We start from the raw sequence: 15,101 nt of genomic DNA, 5'->3' as shown, positions 1-15,101 counted from the left end.
TTTTCCGTTAAAGGTCAAATTATTAACGTACGCGACCTTTGCAAAAATGACCGTCGCACTCTTGGGTATGCTTTTTACCTTTCCCAGCTGAAAACTTTGATTTGAAATGTATCGTATTATGTGTATCCAATCATCTTGGGCAATTTACAAATATTATTGGATTGAAAATATCTTTACAATTCTCTGCTTGATTCCCATTTTGTGTACTCTTGTAGTTAAAATTCATGATTTTTGCGTATGCTTTACCTTCAAATTTATTTTCGTTGCTAAGGACTTCTAACCCGGATATTTTCTGTCTTAACGCTTTAAACATTCTAATTTTTAGCCAGACAAGTAATTTCAACCTTTATCTATCAATTAGTCTTTGTCCCAAATTTTGAACTTAAAAATTCAAACTTAAATAATGGTTATAAAATGGTTACTCAGATTCGGCCCATCGACGAAAATTAAGTAAACAACTTCATAACAATACCGCGTGACTTGACACCATGAACGCAGTACACGCACGCGACTTTTTATTAAGCGCCCAAGCGCGCCATTCATCTGCGTTCAGTGAAATACGCGCACGCAGTTTAACACTGCTCGCATGAATCTTCTCAATGTTGTTGTCGCATGGCCTACTGAATACTGGTATTTTCCCGTCTTGTAAAATACCCTTTTCATCCCGGCAGGTTTTTGTCTTAACCAACCAAAAATCTTGATTTTTTAATATGAGGATAATAAGCCATGTTTCTAATCATATGCAAATTCCTGATTTATGAACTCGCACCATTTTTATAATATAGTAGTTTTTGTTACTCTTTTATCTCAATTCATGACAAACATTTGTGTTTATGTGCCCATATCATATTCCTTGCAAAGTTACGGTATTTTTTGTGAACATATATGGAATGTTGAAAGCCTTTTTTGTATATAGTTATATATAAAATATATAGCTATTAGGAGTTGTAGAGAGAATTTTGGAAGCTTTTAAAACTGCAACCCAAACCAAGCAAATTTGAATTTTCGTTGTGTGCGTATTCATAGCGTACAGTTTAATAATAGCGCGTCAAAGTTGAATGGCCCTCCAACTGTATGTTTGTAACTGCTCAAAAGGGGGAGGGTAGAAAGAGGCTATGCTTCTTGTATATTGTGCATGGGTGTTTAATGACTGTTTGAGTATATGAAATTTAGTGAGCTATTACAATTGAAATCTATATACCCGCTGTGGAACACATGACCTGAAATGTTCAATATTCCACACAGGGAGTGTGAATTTAAAATGGGGTTACCTGAATGGGTGACTCCATTTAAAATATTCACCTCCTGTGTGGGATATTTAAGGTGGTGTCTTCCGTAGGGGTGTATGGATTTCAGCTGGAATAGTCTGTTTTGCTCTCTGTAGTGCACAAGATGGCTGTAACTGTGAACCCAATATTTGATCACCCTAAGAACATAGCAAGTAAACCCTTATAGTTATACCAGAACCAAAATATAGTTTGTGTGATCTGTCTTATTTTGAATGTGATTTATTTTCACCTTTATTGTATATGTGCATCACCACCCTCACCTCACCCACCTTGCTGCAAGTAGATACAGAAATATGAGGAGATGATGGAAAGGCTGGAGAGAAGACAGTCTGAATTAGAAGGCGAGCTAGCGCAAAGAAATAGCGATATCCGCAAACTTGAAGCTGACCTAAGGGTTGCCAAGGAGGAGAAAAAAATGGCTGCTGATGCTGTAAGCACATCCTTTGCATGATATTAAAATGCCAACATTTGTTTGAACCAAAAGAATGCTTGTTTGCTTATTGTTGATATTGTTTAGCTGTTCATAATTTGGGATACCTAAATACTCGGGTTTTTTTCTTTCTTTCTTTCTTTCTTTCTTTCTTTCTTTCTTTCTTTCTTTCTTTCTTTCTTTCTTTCTTTCTTTCTTTCTTTCTTTCTTTCTTTCTTTCTTTCTTTCTTTCTTTCTTTCTTTCTTTCTTTCTTTCTTTCTTTCTTTCTTTCTTTCTTTCTTTCTTCCTTCCGTCCTTCCTCCCTTCTTCCTTCCTTCCACTCCTTTCTTTCTTTTCAGTATCTTTCTGTCTGTAGAAAACATACAGATATACAATTCTTCATTTCTTGAATTCATAATAAAAAATAAGTAATGTTATATAGTGTAGAATTTCATTTGAAATATTATAGCTATTTACAGTTTTGTTATTCATTAGAAATAAGCATGCATGCATTCGGTTGGGTCCAACAATATCCTTAACATGTAGGCATCTGTTCACCCACCTTTTGTTCTGCTGTCTTTCTAAATGTATGTATATTCACTGCATGAATAAATAAGTATGCATTGAAATAAAATGCTAGCATCAAATATGTAAATTAAATAATATATTTATCATTTTAATAGTAGATATGAATACTCTATTATTGGTAGAGAGCCAAAGAATATACAAATGTAGCCATATGACATAATACTGAGGTGATGACTGAGCAATAAAATGTGGCAATTATGTGGTGTTGAAGGCTATGTGATGCTTTGCGTCACGCACTGGTGATGGTACACACACTTCACACTGCCTGGCGATAGCTTGGTGAGAAGGGCTACTGCTAAAATGAAAAAGCACAGGCGATAAGTGGGATTTTTATTATTATTTTGGGATTGTATTCATTTGGCATTGATATTAAATTCATGTCTACTAAATTATAAATTTGTTATCCTCTGTTTTTGTTCTCATGCAACACAACAAATATTACTGGTTTGAGGTTGTATCACATTTTGTAATATTATTATTTAAATTATTTTTGACACACTTTTAAAATTGAATTAATACTATTTTTATATAGTTATCCAGGAAGAATTCATATTCAGGCAGACTGGAGTCTGATTTAAATAACAGTAAAAAACAATGTCAGGAGGTAAAAGAAGAAAATGGCCGACTGACTGCCCGTGTTCAAGCAATGACTATTACTGCACAGAGTGAGCAAGATGTCTTAGCTGTTGAGGTAAGATGATAGTATACAAATACTACATGGTTAGAGGATATAGGGCAAAGTATTTTCCTAAAGCTGCGGGATTTCCCCAAACCCTGAGGGCCCATAGCCAGTACCAAGGGGAAATTAATTGCCCTGTTCCCCATGTAGTGTATCGTCACTGGGCAGGAAAACCTCCTATGCGTTTGTGGCCCCTGAACATGTTTAAAACAAAACTGCCAACCAGTTACATAGGAGGTTTTGCTTTAAGCATGTTCAGGGGCCAATGACATGTTTTTCCTGCCCAACGACGGTATGTTTTATTACACCTCACTATGAGTCTGAGGATGAAGTTGGTGGTGAAGAGTCTCAATTTATGTAACTTGTACAAAGATTCTTGTCATTTGATTGCCCAATTACTGTTGATTATTTTTGCTATTTTTATAGCTGCAGCTGCGAAAAGACTATTGCACAATTTCCATTGCACTCATGTGCAGTTACCATGACAACAAAAATTTTGAATATAGACCCTGTGTAAAGTTTGAAGACCTTTTACTCAAAACCCCCAAAGTTGGGGACTGGAGGTATTATATAGGGAGAATTCCAATGGTACCAAGACCTTTGGTCCCAATTCTTCCAACACCAAATTTACTTAAGACAACCCAGGTGAGCAATATCATGCTTTATGATGATATCATGATGTAATTTTCCATATCACAAAATAATGCAATATTTTTTATGCTTTCAACGATGAGCATACAATGTCAATTTCCTTATTCCTGAAATCTCCTAGTAATGCATTGCACAAGGCCAATAATGCAATGCGTGACCCTGGAAGTGACTTATTCAACATAGTGACTTACATACATACGACTAAGTGTGATATGTGATCTCAAGTTTTCAAGCAAAAATTTATTTGACTGTATATCCAAGTAAATTTGTTAGAATCTGAAATAGTATTTGTGTAAAACATATTATCATTTATGACCGTAATTTCTTTACAATACATGAGGTATCTAAATTGAGTGATTTTTGATGGTCAACTTTTGGGTGCTCAGGTTGTTTTTGAAGCATAAGAAAGTTAAAAAAATAACATTGCGATACAACCAAAATCATAATTTTTTTTCACCTCAAATTGTGATATGGAAAATACTTGCGATACCCTGGCCTACCACCCATACAGGACTTTATTTGATGACATGTTGCTCTCCAACAAATAGATATATTGTTCTATTGCAGGTTGGTAGGAAAGATGACATGATCCGCAAAATGAAAGGGGAAAATGTAGCCATGCAAGACAGGTTACTCAAGACAGAGGAAAAACTTTCCAAGCAGGTGATTACTATGTCTCTGTGGAACTATTTTTATGTGTTGTTTAAAGCAAGAAAAGTGTTATTCTCATGATGGTTTTAATCCAGCCTCTTTTATCCGGACCTCTCTGTTATCTGGCCAAATGGTCTACAAAGATAAAACTTTTTTTTTATTATTGAATGACACTTCAATTTGTGCTCTGAAGCATTGAAATGATATGCCTTTGTTGTACAGCACTGTGCTAGAACTAAGAGACCTTCTTTTGTTGAGTGGTATTAACCCATACAGAGATGTCTTCCGGAAATGTGGTCAAAAAAATAAAAATAAAAATGTAAAAAAAAAAACATTCTGAAATTGGATGATGATAATTTGTCATAAAAAGAGCAAACCCGGGGGGTGATACCCTGCAGCCTATTCCCTGGACAAGCCGCCTTGCACCCCCCGGAATTCCGGAAATCTGGCGAAGTTGACCAAAATTTTCAAGCAACAACAAAAATTAATTTTTTTAATTTTAACCAAAAATGGTTGAAAATGCTCAATTTTGGACAAAAAAAATCATGATGATGTTGATCAATATTTTGGATCTCTTATGCAGGAATTCAACGTAGAGCAATTAAAACACCAACACCAAACAGCACTGACTGAACTGCAGCTGAGAGAGGATGCTGTCAGAGATCTAGAAAAACAACTTGAAGACCTCAAAGAAATGCATTGTAGCTCCAGAGATGAAGTAAGACAATGAGTTGATCAATTAATTGATCAATTAATCATCAATTAAACAACCAGACAATCTTATGAAACAATCATCACATTCAACCAATCATTATGTGTATAGCTACATACATACTCAAAGAATTAAAGGATCAGAATCTGAGAATGCTGATTTGGATTCTTTCTTTTCTGTTCTCTTGGTGCTGACCAACATGTTTTTCATTGTCATGTGACGTACTCGGTAGTGCAAAAGTGTTCTGTTGCCTGATGATTGCTGAATCAAATGAGACTCATCTGATTTACAATGTTTTAATCTTGTTTTTGAAAAATGCTAATAAATTTAGTCTGATCCCTTAATTTGTTGAGTAGTGTATAAGAATATAAATTTTGAAGGTGTAAGAATCTCAAGCTTATTTTGGCCGATTTTTTAATCTGGATGGGGCAATACATTCGGTATTGTATTTCAAAGTCTTTACAAAGCTCCGAGACATACTATCTTTTTTTGCCTAAGCAGATAGAATATACACAGCAATAGTCAATAGTAACCATGAATCAACTGTGTGATGTTCTACTGTAAATGTGGACATTTTCATAGAACATTCATTTTCATGATTTTTTCACTCAATATAGCTACCACAAAAATAAAAATAACTTGTGAATATGTTCTTTTATGTACATGGTCTTTGTATGAACATTTTTTGTCAAAAACCAATTTTACAGTGTTTTGTTTATGTGCATCTGCTGTTTATTGGCACTGGTTTATGTTTCACACAAAAATGTTAGTAAATCCTGTGTTTGTTACACCCATGCCTGTGGACATCACACAAAAACAACTTCTGATGAGCACTGAATATACTTGTTGTTATAAGGTGTTTTATAGGGGTTAGAAGAAGCATATGAAGAAGCAAGTGAAAAGAAGCATATCTTGAAAATACCAAGTTAGTTAAATTAGAAAAAAGATACAAAGGTTTGTAATTGGAAGTTTTAAACAAGTTACTGGATCTTAATTCAACCCAGTCTTTTCAGTGTCTGTAACTTTTAAAATAGGTTTTTAGATAGAAATAGATAAAGAAATATCTATCAATACTGAAGACAGATGTTTTCTGTACTTTTTACAGTTGGCACATGATAAGAATACCTATGATCTCTTCCAAATAGTCAACTCATCACACATTTCATTACATATTAACCCATTACAGGTAGAGAGATTAGAAGAAGCATTACATGAGCTCAATTTTGAATATCAAACTTTACAGAACAGAGAAGAAAATTTGACTCACACAGTAAGTATCTAGTTTGGATAGGTAAAAAGGGCATAACTTGAATAAAATAGGGGAGAGAAGAGAGACATTACCCACTTGGGAAGATTTGGTCCTTGGTACAATGTAGACTGGAGAGTTGCATTGTAGGCAGATAGAGATGTTTTGACCAGTGGCAGGGGGGAGGGCAAAGGCAAACTCTTGCCCCCCCCCTGTTGCCCCCCAGTAAAAACCCAAAATTACAAAAATGTCCACTTTTTGCTTCAATTTTATGCAAAAATTTGTTGATTTTGCCCCCCCGAAAAAAAAAAAAAAAATTCCTGGCGCGCCACTGGTTTTGACTTCAACACTACACACAATTATGCAGCCACATACAACATATCAACTGCTCAGTACCAGAAGTGGGTAAGTGCAATAGCTGCCCTGTGAACATTTGGCAATTTACACACAGTGTATTGTACTCATCTGCACATGGCAGCTACACATGACAGCTATTGCACCACTTCTTGCTCTGAGCAGTCAATATTCACTTAGTTGACTCATGGCTTTAGAACGTGAGGGTGTTGTGATGACTTTGTGGCTAAAATAGGGATAGTGCAATGACATCATAAACCCATTTTATTTGATAACATCACATTGAGTTTATTCCACTTACGATGTGCCGACCTTTGTTGATCAAAGTTTGTTTGTTTCGTGATATAAGCACTCATGAGTGTAAGTGTTAGTACTGTTTTGTTGCACTCAATGACCAACATTTACAACAACAACAACACAACAACAATGTGCTTAATATAGCGCCCAACACCGAAAACGGCCACTAGGGCGCTTTACAGGAATTGAGCAACGAAAGGAAACAACATGAACATAACAAAGCTCATAGACAGCGACAAGGATAAATTACGAGCGCAAAAATAGCATTTAAAAACCAATGGCAAAAACCCAGTACAAAGTTCATAATTATAAAAATTTGATAACAACCAAAAATCATGAATTGCAGGATAAAAATCATACAATGAGAATACATAAATTATGCACATGTAATTCTTTATTCATACTACAAAGAATGATAAAAATGATGTGTCTTTAAAAGCCGCCAGTTCTAGCCTGTGCCCATGGGCAACAAGAGTTCGGTTTGGAATGTAGACAGTGAGGAAATCGGTAAGATATGTAGGAACCATGCTATAAAGAGCTTGAACACAATTCGATCTATAGGAAGCCAGTGAAATTCGCAACAAAGTGAATCAATGTTACAGTCCTTCATTGCACAAGTAATTAGCGAATGGCACTGTTCTGAACAATTTGAAGCTTTGTGAGTATTGACGTGGGAAGACCATAAAGTAAATTTTGTTGACATCCAATTGCGAGGTAACGAAAGCATGAATGAGACGTTCAGCTGTTCGTCTAGCAATATACTTCCGTATTTGACCAATTTTATGAATGGCAAGGCAAGCAGAGTGACAGATGTTATTTATACATGAGTTGTAAGTCTCAAGAAGATCCTTGTACTTGGTACATGCAGCATGGAAAATTTTCTTGTGAACAGTAAGTCCAGACTTATTATATTGGCGCTTAGTCTGGTATTCTATGGGGTTCTTTCATCATTCGATGTTTCCAGATGACTTTCTGTTAAAGAGCCTCACCAAACATCCACCATAGATTGCTCCTTTAAAGAACAGTAAGGTCAAGATGATCTTAGTCTGCTCAGGAGCATGGTGATCCAAAAGCCCAGATGTTACGGTGTCAAACTGTGTACTGAGCATTTCATTATCTTCCGCATGAGTTGTTATCAAAGAGGTAGATAAAAACGTCTTTCTTGAAATCCTCCAACTGGATATCACGCAACTTTCGGAAACACACTATTTGTTTTGTAGCAGGCGGGCAATACATACCAAGCAGGTGGATTGCCGCAGCGTGATCTGATGGCAAGCTTTCATCCACTTTGATATCAGATACAACAGAGTTGGTTTCGTCACATGATACCGCAGAGAGCTAGAATCCAGCATATATAGTGATAGTTTAGTCCTTGATTGGAGGGTGCATGCGAACGTCAATTGTAGTGAGCAAACACATGTAGGTGGGGGTGTGTTGGGGTGTGTATTTAATTGCAGTAAACATGGACATTTTTATGAAACTGACATTTCAACTGTGGACATTTGCACCTGGAGATTGTCCCAATTTAGCTCAAATGTGCAATTGACGGCAAACAGCCTAAAAATGCATTTGAGAGTGCATCCCCTGTTGTTGATATAAAAATCAATCCCTGGTTGATAGGTTAAAATCCAACAAAATTGTGTATAATTTGTGTAAAATGGGGTCAACGTTCCCCGGTTAGGCACAGAAAATAAGAAAAACACGACCCCATTTGCCAGTCCTGTACATGGTCCTTGTTTGCAGGCAAAAACATATAGGGGTGTGTGTGCTTTTGTAAACAACAGCAAACATGCAGGACACCAATGAGAAATCTATGTAACCAAGGTTGTGCTTGTATTTTAAAAACGTTAACTACGTCCACGGTAAGATGGACAAACTCAAATGTGTGTATCACACGGTGATTGCACTTAGGGGTGGGGTGGGGACTTAAGCAAGTGTTGTTGGTATGCCTTTCCAATTGGATGGGCACATTATAAAAAAATACACATTAATCAACGCTTTTTATTCATTTGTTCTAGGTAAAATCTAGAGAAGATGTAATAAGTGAGCTGAAATCAGATACAGATTTATTACATGATCAACATAAAGAACTACTTGCTAAGGTGAGTCAGAATCTGAAGATTAAGAGTTAGTAAGGCACCAGAACCAAATTTGTAAGATCAAACGTAGATGCTGCTTTGATGCTTGTTATTAATGAACTAACAATAATTAATGAGAATTAATGCTAGACTTATATGGTCAATATCAATACATACTAAGATTCATATGTTATCACAATTAACAATAGTCAATTTAATTGATTTCATAAATAATAAGGATCGACCAAGCATTGATGGTCGATTGAAAGATGGAACCAATATGTTTCTATTGCCTAATGGAATTCTGTTGGTCGGCATGACGTCACTTGTGATTGATCGCTTCTTCCCATTGGTTGCTTTTGCTGAGATTTGGCTGTTCCATCTTGCCCCCTCAGACAAGGGTTGAAAAATATCCATGACATGAGGTTTTCACAAAGGGACTCAATTGGGGAGAAATCACAAAACATGCTATAAAAAAATAATTCCAAAAGTTAGATTTTTTATCAGGGAAATCAACTTTTCTGAGCTGTGAAAATTGACTGGTACTAAAAGGCCCTGTAGAAACTAATAGGGATTTGGCAAGGTGTCCCCTTTGACAGATGTGAGAAGTGGTAAGTGCAATAGATGGAACAACCCTGACCCAGAGAATGTGCTATTCTAAGAACAATATCAACACACACTACAGTTTATTCCACAGGCATTGAAATACATCAAAGATGAAAAAGAGGGCTGTCCCTGTTTATCAACATGTTACTGCTGACACATATCTTACCTAACTTGCGCCTTAACCCTAACCTTTAGCACCTAACCTGAAATAGGCAAAGAGAGAGAGAGAGAGAGAGAGGGTGATAAAGAAGGAGAGAAAGTAAAGAGAGATAATTGGGGGTTGAAAATATCCATGATATATAGGCAATTTACTATGAATAAATACCCTGTACTTGGATGTCCCTATACATCCTCTACATGACCCAGCGCATGGCAAGGTGTACATGTATTTGTGAGCACCCCTACTTACACCAAGAAGATTCTTATGGGGTCCAGCATTTTGTGTGTATAAAATTGGCCATTGGTTCTTTCGGGGGTATATTTCTTATTGCACCATTCTTGTGGGGTACAAAAAAATGTACCCCACAAGAATGCTTGCACTGGAGCTTGATGTGCTAAACACCACTTGAAGTGTAAAATTTTGATTACACTTTGCAAATAAACAATATTTCTTTTTACCAGATAACAGAAAGAGAGAGTGCTCTTCAAAGACTCAACAGTGAAAACAGTAAATTACAGGGCCAAAGTCAGAAAAGATGTGCCGAGATAGAAAGACAGGCAGACATGGTTAGAAAACTAGAAGATTCCATCACAAAAACAGAACTGAACATGGACGACATGAGAAGAAAACATGAAGACCAGGTTAGTTGTGTTTCAGAAATCGGGCTATTTCAGTTGCTATTCATATATCCCCTATAGCAGACATGACCTTAATCTCCCACACAGGGGGTATAGATTTCAAATGGAGTTGCCCATTTAGGTAACCCCATTTGAAATTCACACTCCATGCACGGAAGATTAAGGTCATATCTTCCACAGGGGTGTATCGATTTCAACGGGAATAGCCCATTTTCTCAGAAATTACTTGAATGAAAAATTTGTTTCTTTTTTTCCAGTTTTCATGGAGAAAAGTGTGAAAAACACCCTTCATATCAGTTTTCTGAACATTATGACCCAAACATATACCAAAAAACCTTAAAATGCACCCCAAATCTGCCAGACATCCCTGTACCAACCTTTTCACTAACACATGCCCCCACCTTTTTATTTATCTATGGAGTAATCTGCACTTTTTTCTTGGAGAAAAGTTAGAAAAAACATCCCATCTTTCAAATCAGTTTTCTGACATTGTCCCAAATTTATACCAAAAAGCCTGAAAGTGCACCCCAAATATGCCAAACATCCCTGTACTCACCTTTTCACTAAGACCCCCCGAGTTTTTTTGGCTGTGGCGGATTCTCGCTAAGGGTACAAACCAAAAGTTTGATGAAGCTCTGATAACAAAAGACTTTTTTCATGGAGGGGGTGGGGAGGAGAAAAATTAGAAAAAGTTGATCTTTCAGATTAGAATTTTCAAAATTTCACACTTACTTTACAGAAAGTGAGGGAGTCAGTCCCTTATGAAAGCACTTTTGTATATAGGATGTCATCAAAATTTTGGTTTGTTCCATAAGGGATTCTGATATCTGATGTTGACTTCTAACAGGGTATTAATCTTGGCTCATACTAATTGCATCATGTATTTCTATTTTCTCTCCATGTCTTACTATTTGGCTCGACTTATGTATCCAATGAATCTATGTACTTGGTTTGTGTATAAACTTGTTAAATAAAAAAAAAAAATCAAATATCTATACGCATGATTATCATATTTTATGTTTAAATATTTCACTGCTTGTTTTCCATGGGTATATTATGTCTTGCATGGATTAACATGACTTGAATAATGACACTGCATTGATTTGGTATCATATTGTTTTTGCTCAATACATGTACAATATATCTCATTTAACACCACTTTTTTGACTTGTTGCATGACTTGATATGTCATTGTAATACCGGTGTATATGGTTGTGGTATTTTTTGTATTTCTTTTATCTTATTATTATTTGGTACATCAATGCATGTGCACCATCTTATTCACACGACAAATACATTGTTATATTAAAAACGCAAAACATATAGCCGAAAGGTTTTGCTCGGCAAGAGTTAATCCGACTAATCACCATAATCCGATGCAAAGTGCTACTGTCAACTGGCTTCCTTAAATTATTGGAAGAAAAATGCACAATAACTGTGACTCATGACTCGTCTGACTGGTGCCTTCAAACACCATCTTGGGTTTAGGTGCCTAACAAATTGAAACTGGTGCCTTCAATAAGCTGGTGCCTTCAAATACTATCTTGGATCATGTCATACTAAAATTTGATATTGACAATGAATCAATGGGTCTTTTCAAGCAGCTGGTTTCAGTTTCTTTATTCGCTGTACAAGTAGTAATGTAACAGGATTAATTACCATAGCGATAAGTGAAAACAAATTTTGAATGTATTGCCCTGCACTAGACTTACGCTGCAACTCTACATCGCTCCATTGATTATCATAGAATAGAGGTTGTGCATGAAATTATTGATTGGCTCCAAACAAAGGATTTGAACCGGTGTCCTTCACCGTAATCATGGCGCTGTGCAGTCCATTCAATCAAATGTTGTCATCAACCTATTTGATCGTAGTGCATTTATTATGTGTGAGAGACGAACTGTCGTGGTAGATTGCAATCATGGTTTTGTTGAATGCATTTGAGTAGTCCGCCATATTTTACGGTATGATACGTCATATGCACAACCTCTATAGGCATAAGACCTGGATCATAATTCAATGGAAATTTCACATTATGCTGAGTTGATTGACGTTTCACTCACACCTGTGTCTTTGAAAAGACCGGTATTGTATTTAAGCTATGATTGCACACATACACATACCTGACAGGTGTAGAGTGCACCCTACTTATAGTGCAGGGCAATACATTCAAAAAAATTTTTCACCTATCGCTATGGTAATGAATCCTGTTACATCACTACTTCAAGGTCGAATTGTTCAGAAACAAATAATCATAAAAGCTATAAGAAAGCTATCATGGTGGAATTGCTTGGAATTTAATCATTGGCAGGCACAGGTATTATACTGCTAGACTGAAATCCTCAGTCGTTCAACATTCTGGCTGATGACCGAGAAAGTTATGTGTAATTGTCTTGTCAGACTTAACTGCAGCAGTTACGTCCAAGTTGACCTTTCAACCTGTGTCTTAAACTTGAAACATACATATTTTAGAACATCCAGCATGTGATCCTGGCTCGAAAGTGCCCAAAAACTCTGATGAAGCAACCCTATATGGTCCACAACAAAAGTAGAGTGTGAATTTTCTTCTGTCATTTTCTATCTTCAAGCTGTTTGAAAAGAACTACATCTGCACCTTCATATAATTCTTTTGCATAATAACAGTTATATGCTTCATATATAGATTCATGATTGGTTAAAAGTGGCACTTTGTTTTAAAAATGTTACTTACATTTTGTAAACTGAAAGCACAGTGCGCGTGCAAGGAACTGCATCAACGCAGCCTTAGGAAACAAATCGCATGTGCTGCAAGTGCTTTATTATTATAACAATGCAAAATAGGTTCTTTTAACGTATAAGGTTGCAAAAAAAATATGTATACTCAAGTTGCTCTACGAAATAAAAAAACAAACAAACCACTAATCCTTCCAATTATCATCTGCTGATATCATATAATAGAAGTATCAACATGGTGTGAAAAGTGTGCCAACAGGTTCCATAATGCCGTTATTACATAACAATTTTCTATCTGTTGGCCTGTCTAGTGTGGTTTATCATTGGGGTGGGCTTGTCCAGCTGGGAGGGAAATTGGCCAATGGGGGTAATTACCAATAATTGGGCCTGGATTTATATCATTTTTCATAGAGCAAGTGGACTATATGTTCTGTCAGCCAAAAATATATTTAAAGCAAATATTGACTGCTTTAAATTTGAGACATGGTTGAAATTGTAGGCCCTCTGTGACCTTATGGACCTGGGAAATGCTCACAAATTGCATTGGAATTATAGGCCCTCTGTAATCTCAGAACCATCCTGTGGCTTTGAGATCACCTTGGGCCTATAATTTTAACCATACCCCTCATAGCAATCAATACTTAGTATAATAGTTTTGTCTTTAGACATAATATAGCAGCTAGCTTCATATTTGTTTGATATATCATTGTATTAGCCATAGTTTATATTTTTAATTTATATTTATAATAGTTGAATGGTGCCGTGGCAAAAAGTAGGCAATACTACTAGAAAGGTAGCTTTTGGTTTTGTTTTTAGTAATATATTTAGTGTGCCTTTTGGGCAGTAGTTTCACTGTAGTTTTGTAACTCCTTTGGGCATTCTTAAAATGTGATTCAGGGTAGTCAGCTTTTGGGTGTGCACCCTCTATGTCAAATGTCCGCCATGTCAAAGATCTGGTGTGTCGAACTGGTGTTTTCTTATACCAGAGAGTTCGCTATGTTGAACATGAAATAAGGTTCACTATGTCATAATTATATTATGTGAAATAGTATTATATGGGTTAGGGCTAGGGTTAGGATTTAGGGTGTGGTAAGGTTTAGGGTTTGGAATAGATTCAATATAGCGAACCTTATTTATATTTGACATCGCATACCTTCAGCATAGCGGACCTTCGACATCGCGGACCATAACCAACTTTTGAGTAAAAATAACTTTTTACTGATTTGAAAAACTGAAAGATAAAAGAATAAATTACCACAATAAAATGGTTGACAGCCATAGATATTGGCATGGCAGGATATTGCATGACATTTATTAAATAAAAGTTGGTCTTAACCCTGGAATTATTGAAACTTTTGGGCCTCATAACGGCTAAATTGGTGGTCTTAAGTATATGAAATTATACAATGGCAAAGACATACTTGTCACATACCGTAAAAACTTGATAAATAGCATATGTGCTTACTATCAAGCGCTTTTGAAAACATGAAAAACACACATTTGCAGGTGTGCTTTTTCGTATGTAACTATGTGTATCAATGAATTTGCTCAAAACCTTTTACACTTTTGTGAATGGGGCTCTTCATGTTTTAAAAGCGTTCGATAGTAAGCACATATGCTAACTATCGAGTTTTTATGGTATACTTGAGATGTACATATCATGCAGTAAGGAGCACCATTTTGATATATTTTTTCATCACATAGCTAATGCATAACAGCAATACTCAGAAATGTAATTATTGTACATTGTAATAAATTCTTTAGCAAGAAATGTACCTCATTGAGACATTGTGTAGACCAAGACAGATAAGCTTCTGTCCCATGCCATTATGTCTCATGTTGTTAGTCACCGTTCAACCACCAATCAGAAAGAAATGGGTACTGCCAAAAGAATGGGTCTTGGCTGGAGGCAATAATGGGCTATTCCATTTAAAATCCGCAACAAACCCTGAGAAAGATTCAACTTGAAACTTCCATAGAGGGAGGGTGAGTTTCAAATGGAGCTTCCTAATGTGTTCATTCCATTTGAA

The 15,101-nt window shown here is 36.1% G+C and overlaps 1 protein-coding gene across 1 annotated transcript in view; it reads left to right on the top strand.

The window, feature by feature from the left end:
• Positions 1–15,101, top strand: part of LOC140136050 (uncharacterized) — a 163,705-nt gene that overhangs the window by 84,001 nt on the left and 64,603 nt on the right. The window contains exons 17-23 of the mRNA XM_072157753.1: positions 1,573–1,719; positions 2,820–2,978; positions 4,185–4,280; positions 4,852–4,986; positions 6,167–6,250; positions 8,896–8,979; positions 10,183–10,369. Coding sequence (XP_072013854.1) covers positions 1,573–1,719; positions 2,820–2,978; positions 4,185–4,280; positions 4,852–4,986; positions 6,167–6,250; positions 8,896–8,979; positions 10,183–10,369 — 892 coding nt within the window. The remainder of the gene's footprint in view (positions 1–1,572; positions 1,720–2,819; positions 2,979–4,184; positions 4,281–4,851; positions 4,987–6,166; positions 6,251–8,895; positions 8,980–10,182; positions 10,370–15,101) is intronic.

The sequence above is a fragment of the Amphiura filiformis genome, chromosome 16 (assembly GCF_039555335.1).
Source record: "Amphiura filiformis chromosome 16, Afil_fr2py, whole genome shotgun sequence".
Taxonomy (NCBI): Eukaryota; Metazoa; Echinodermata; class Ophiuroidea; order Amphilepidida; family Amphiuridae; genus Amphiura; species Amphiura filiformis.
The sequence above is the reverse complement of the archived record's forward strand: the minus strand, read 5'-3'. Positions and strand labels throughout refer to the sequence as shown.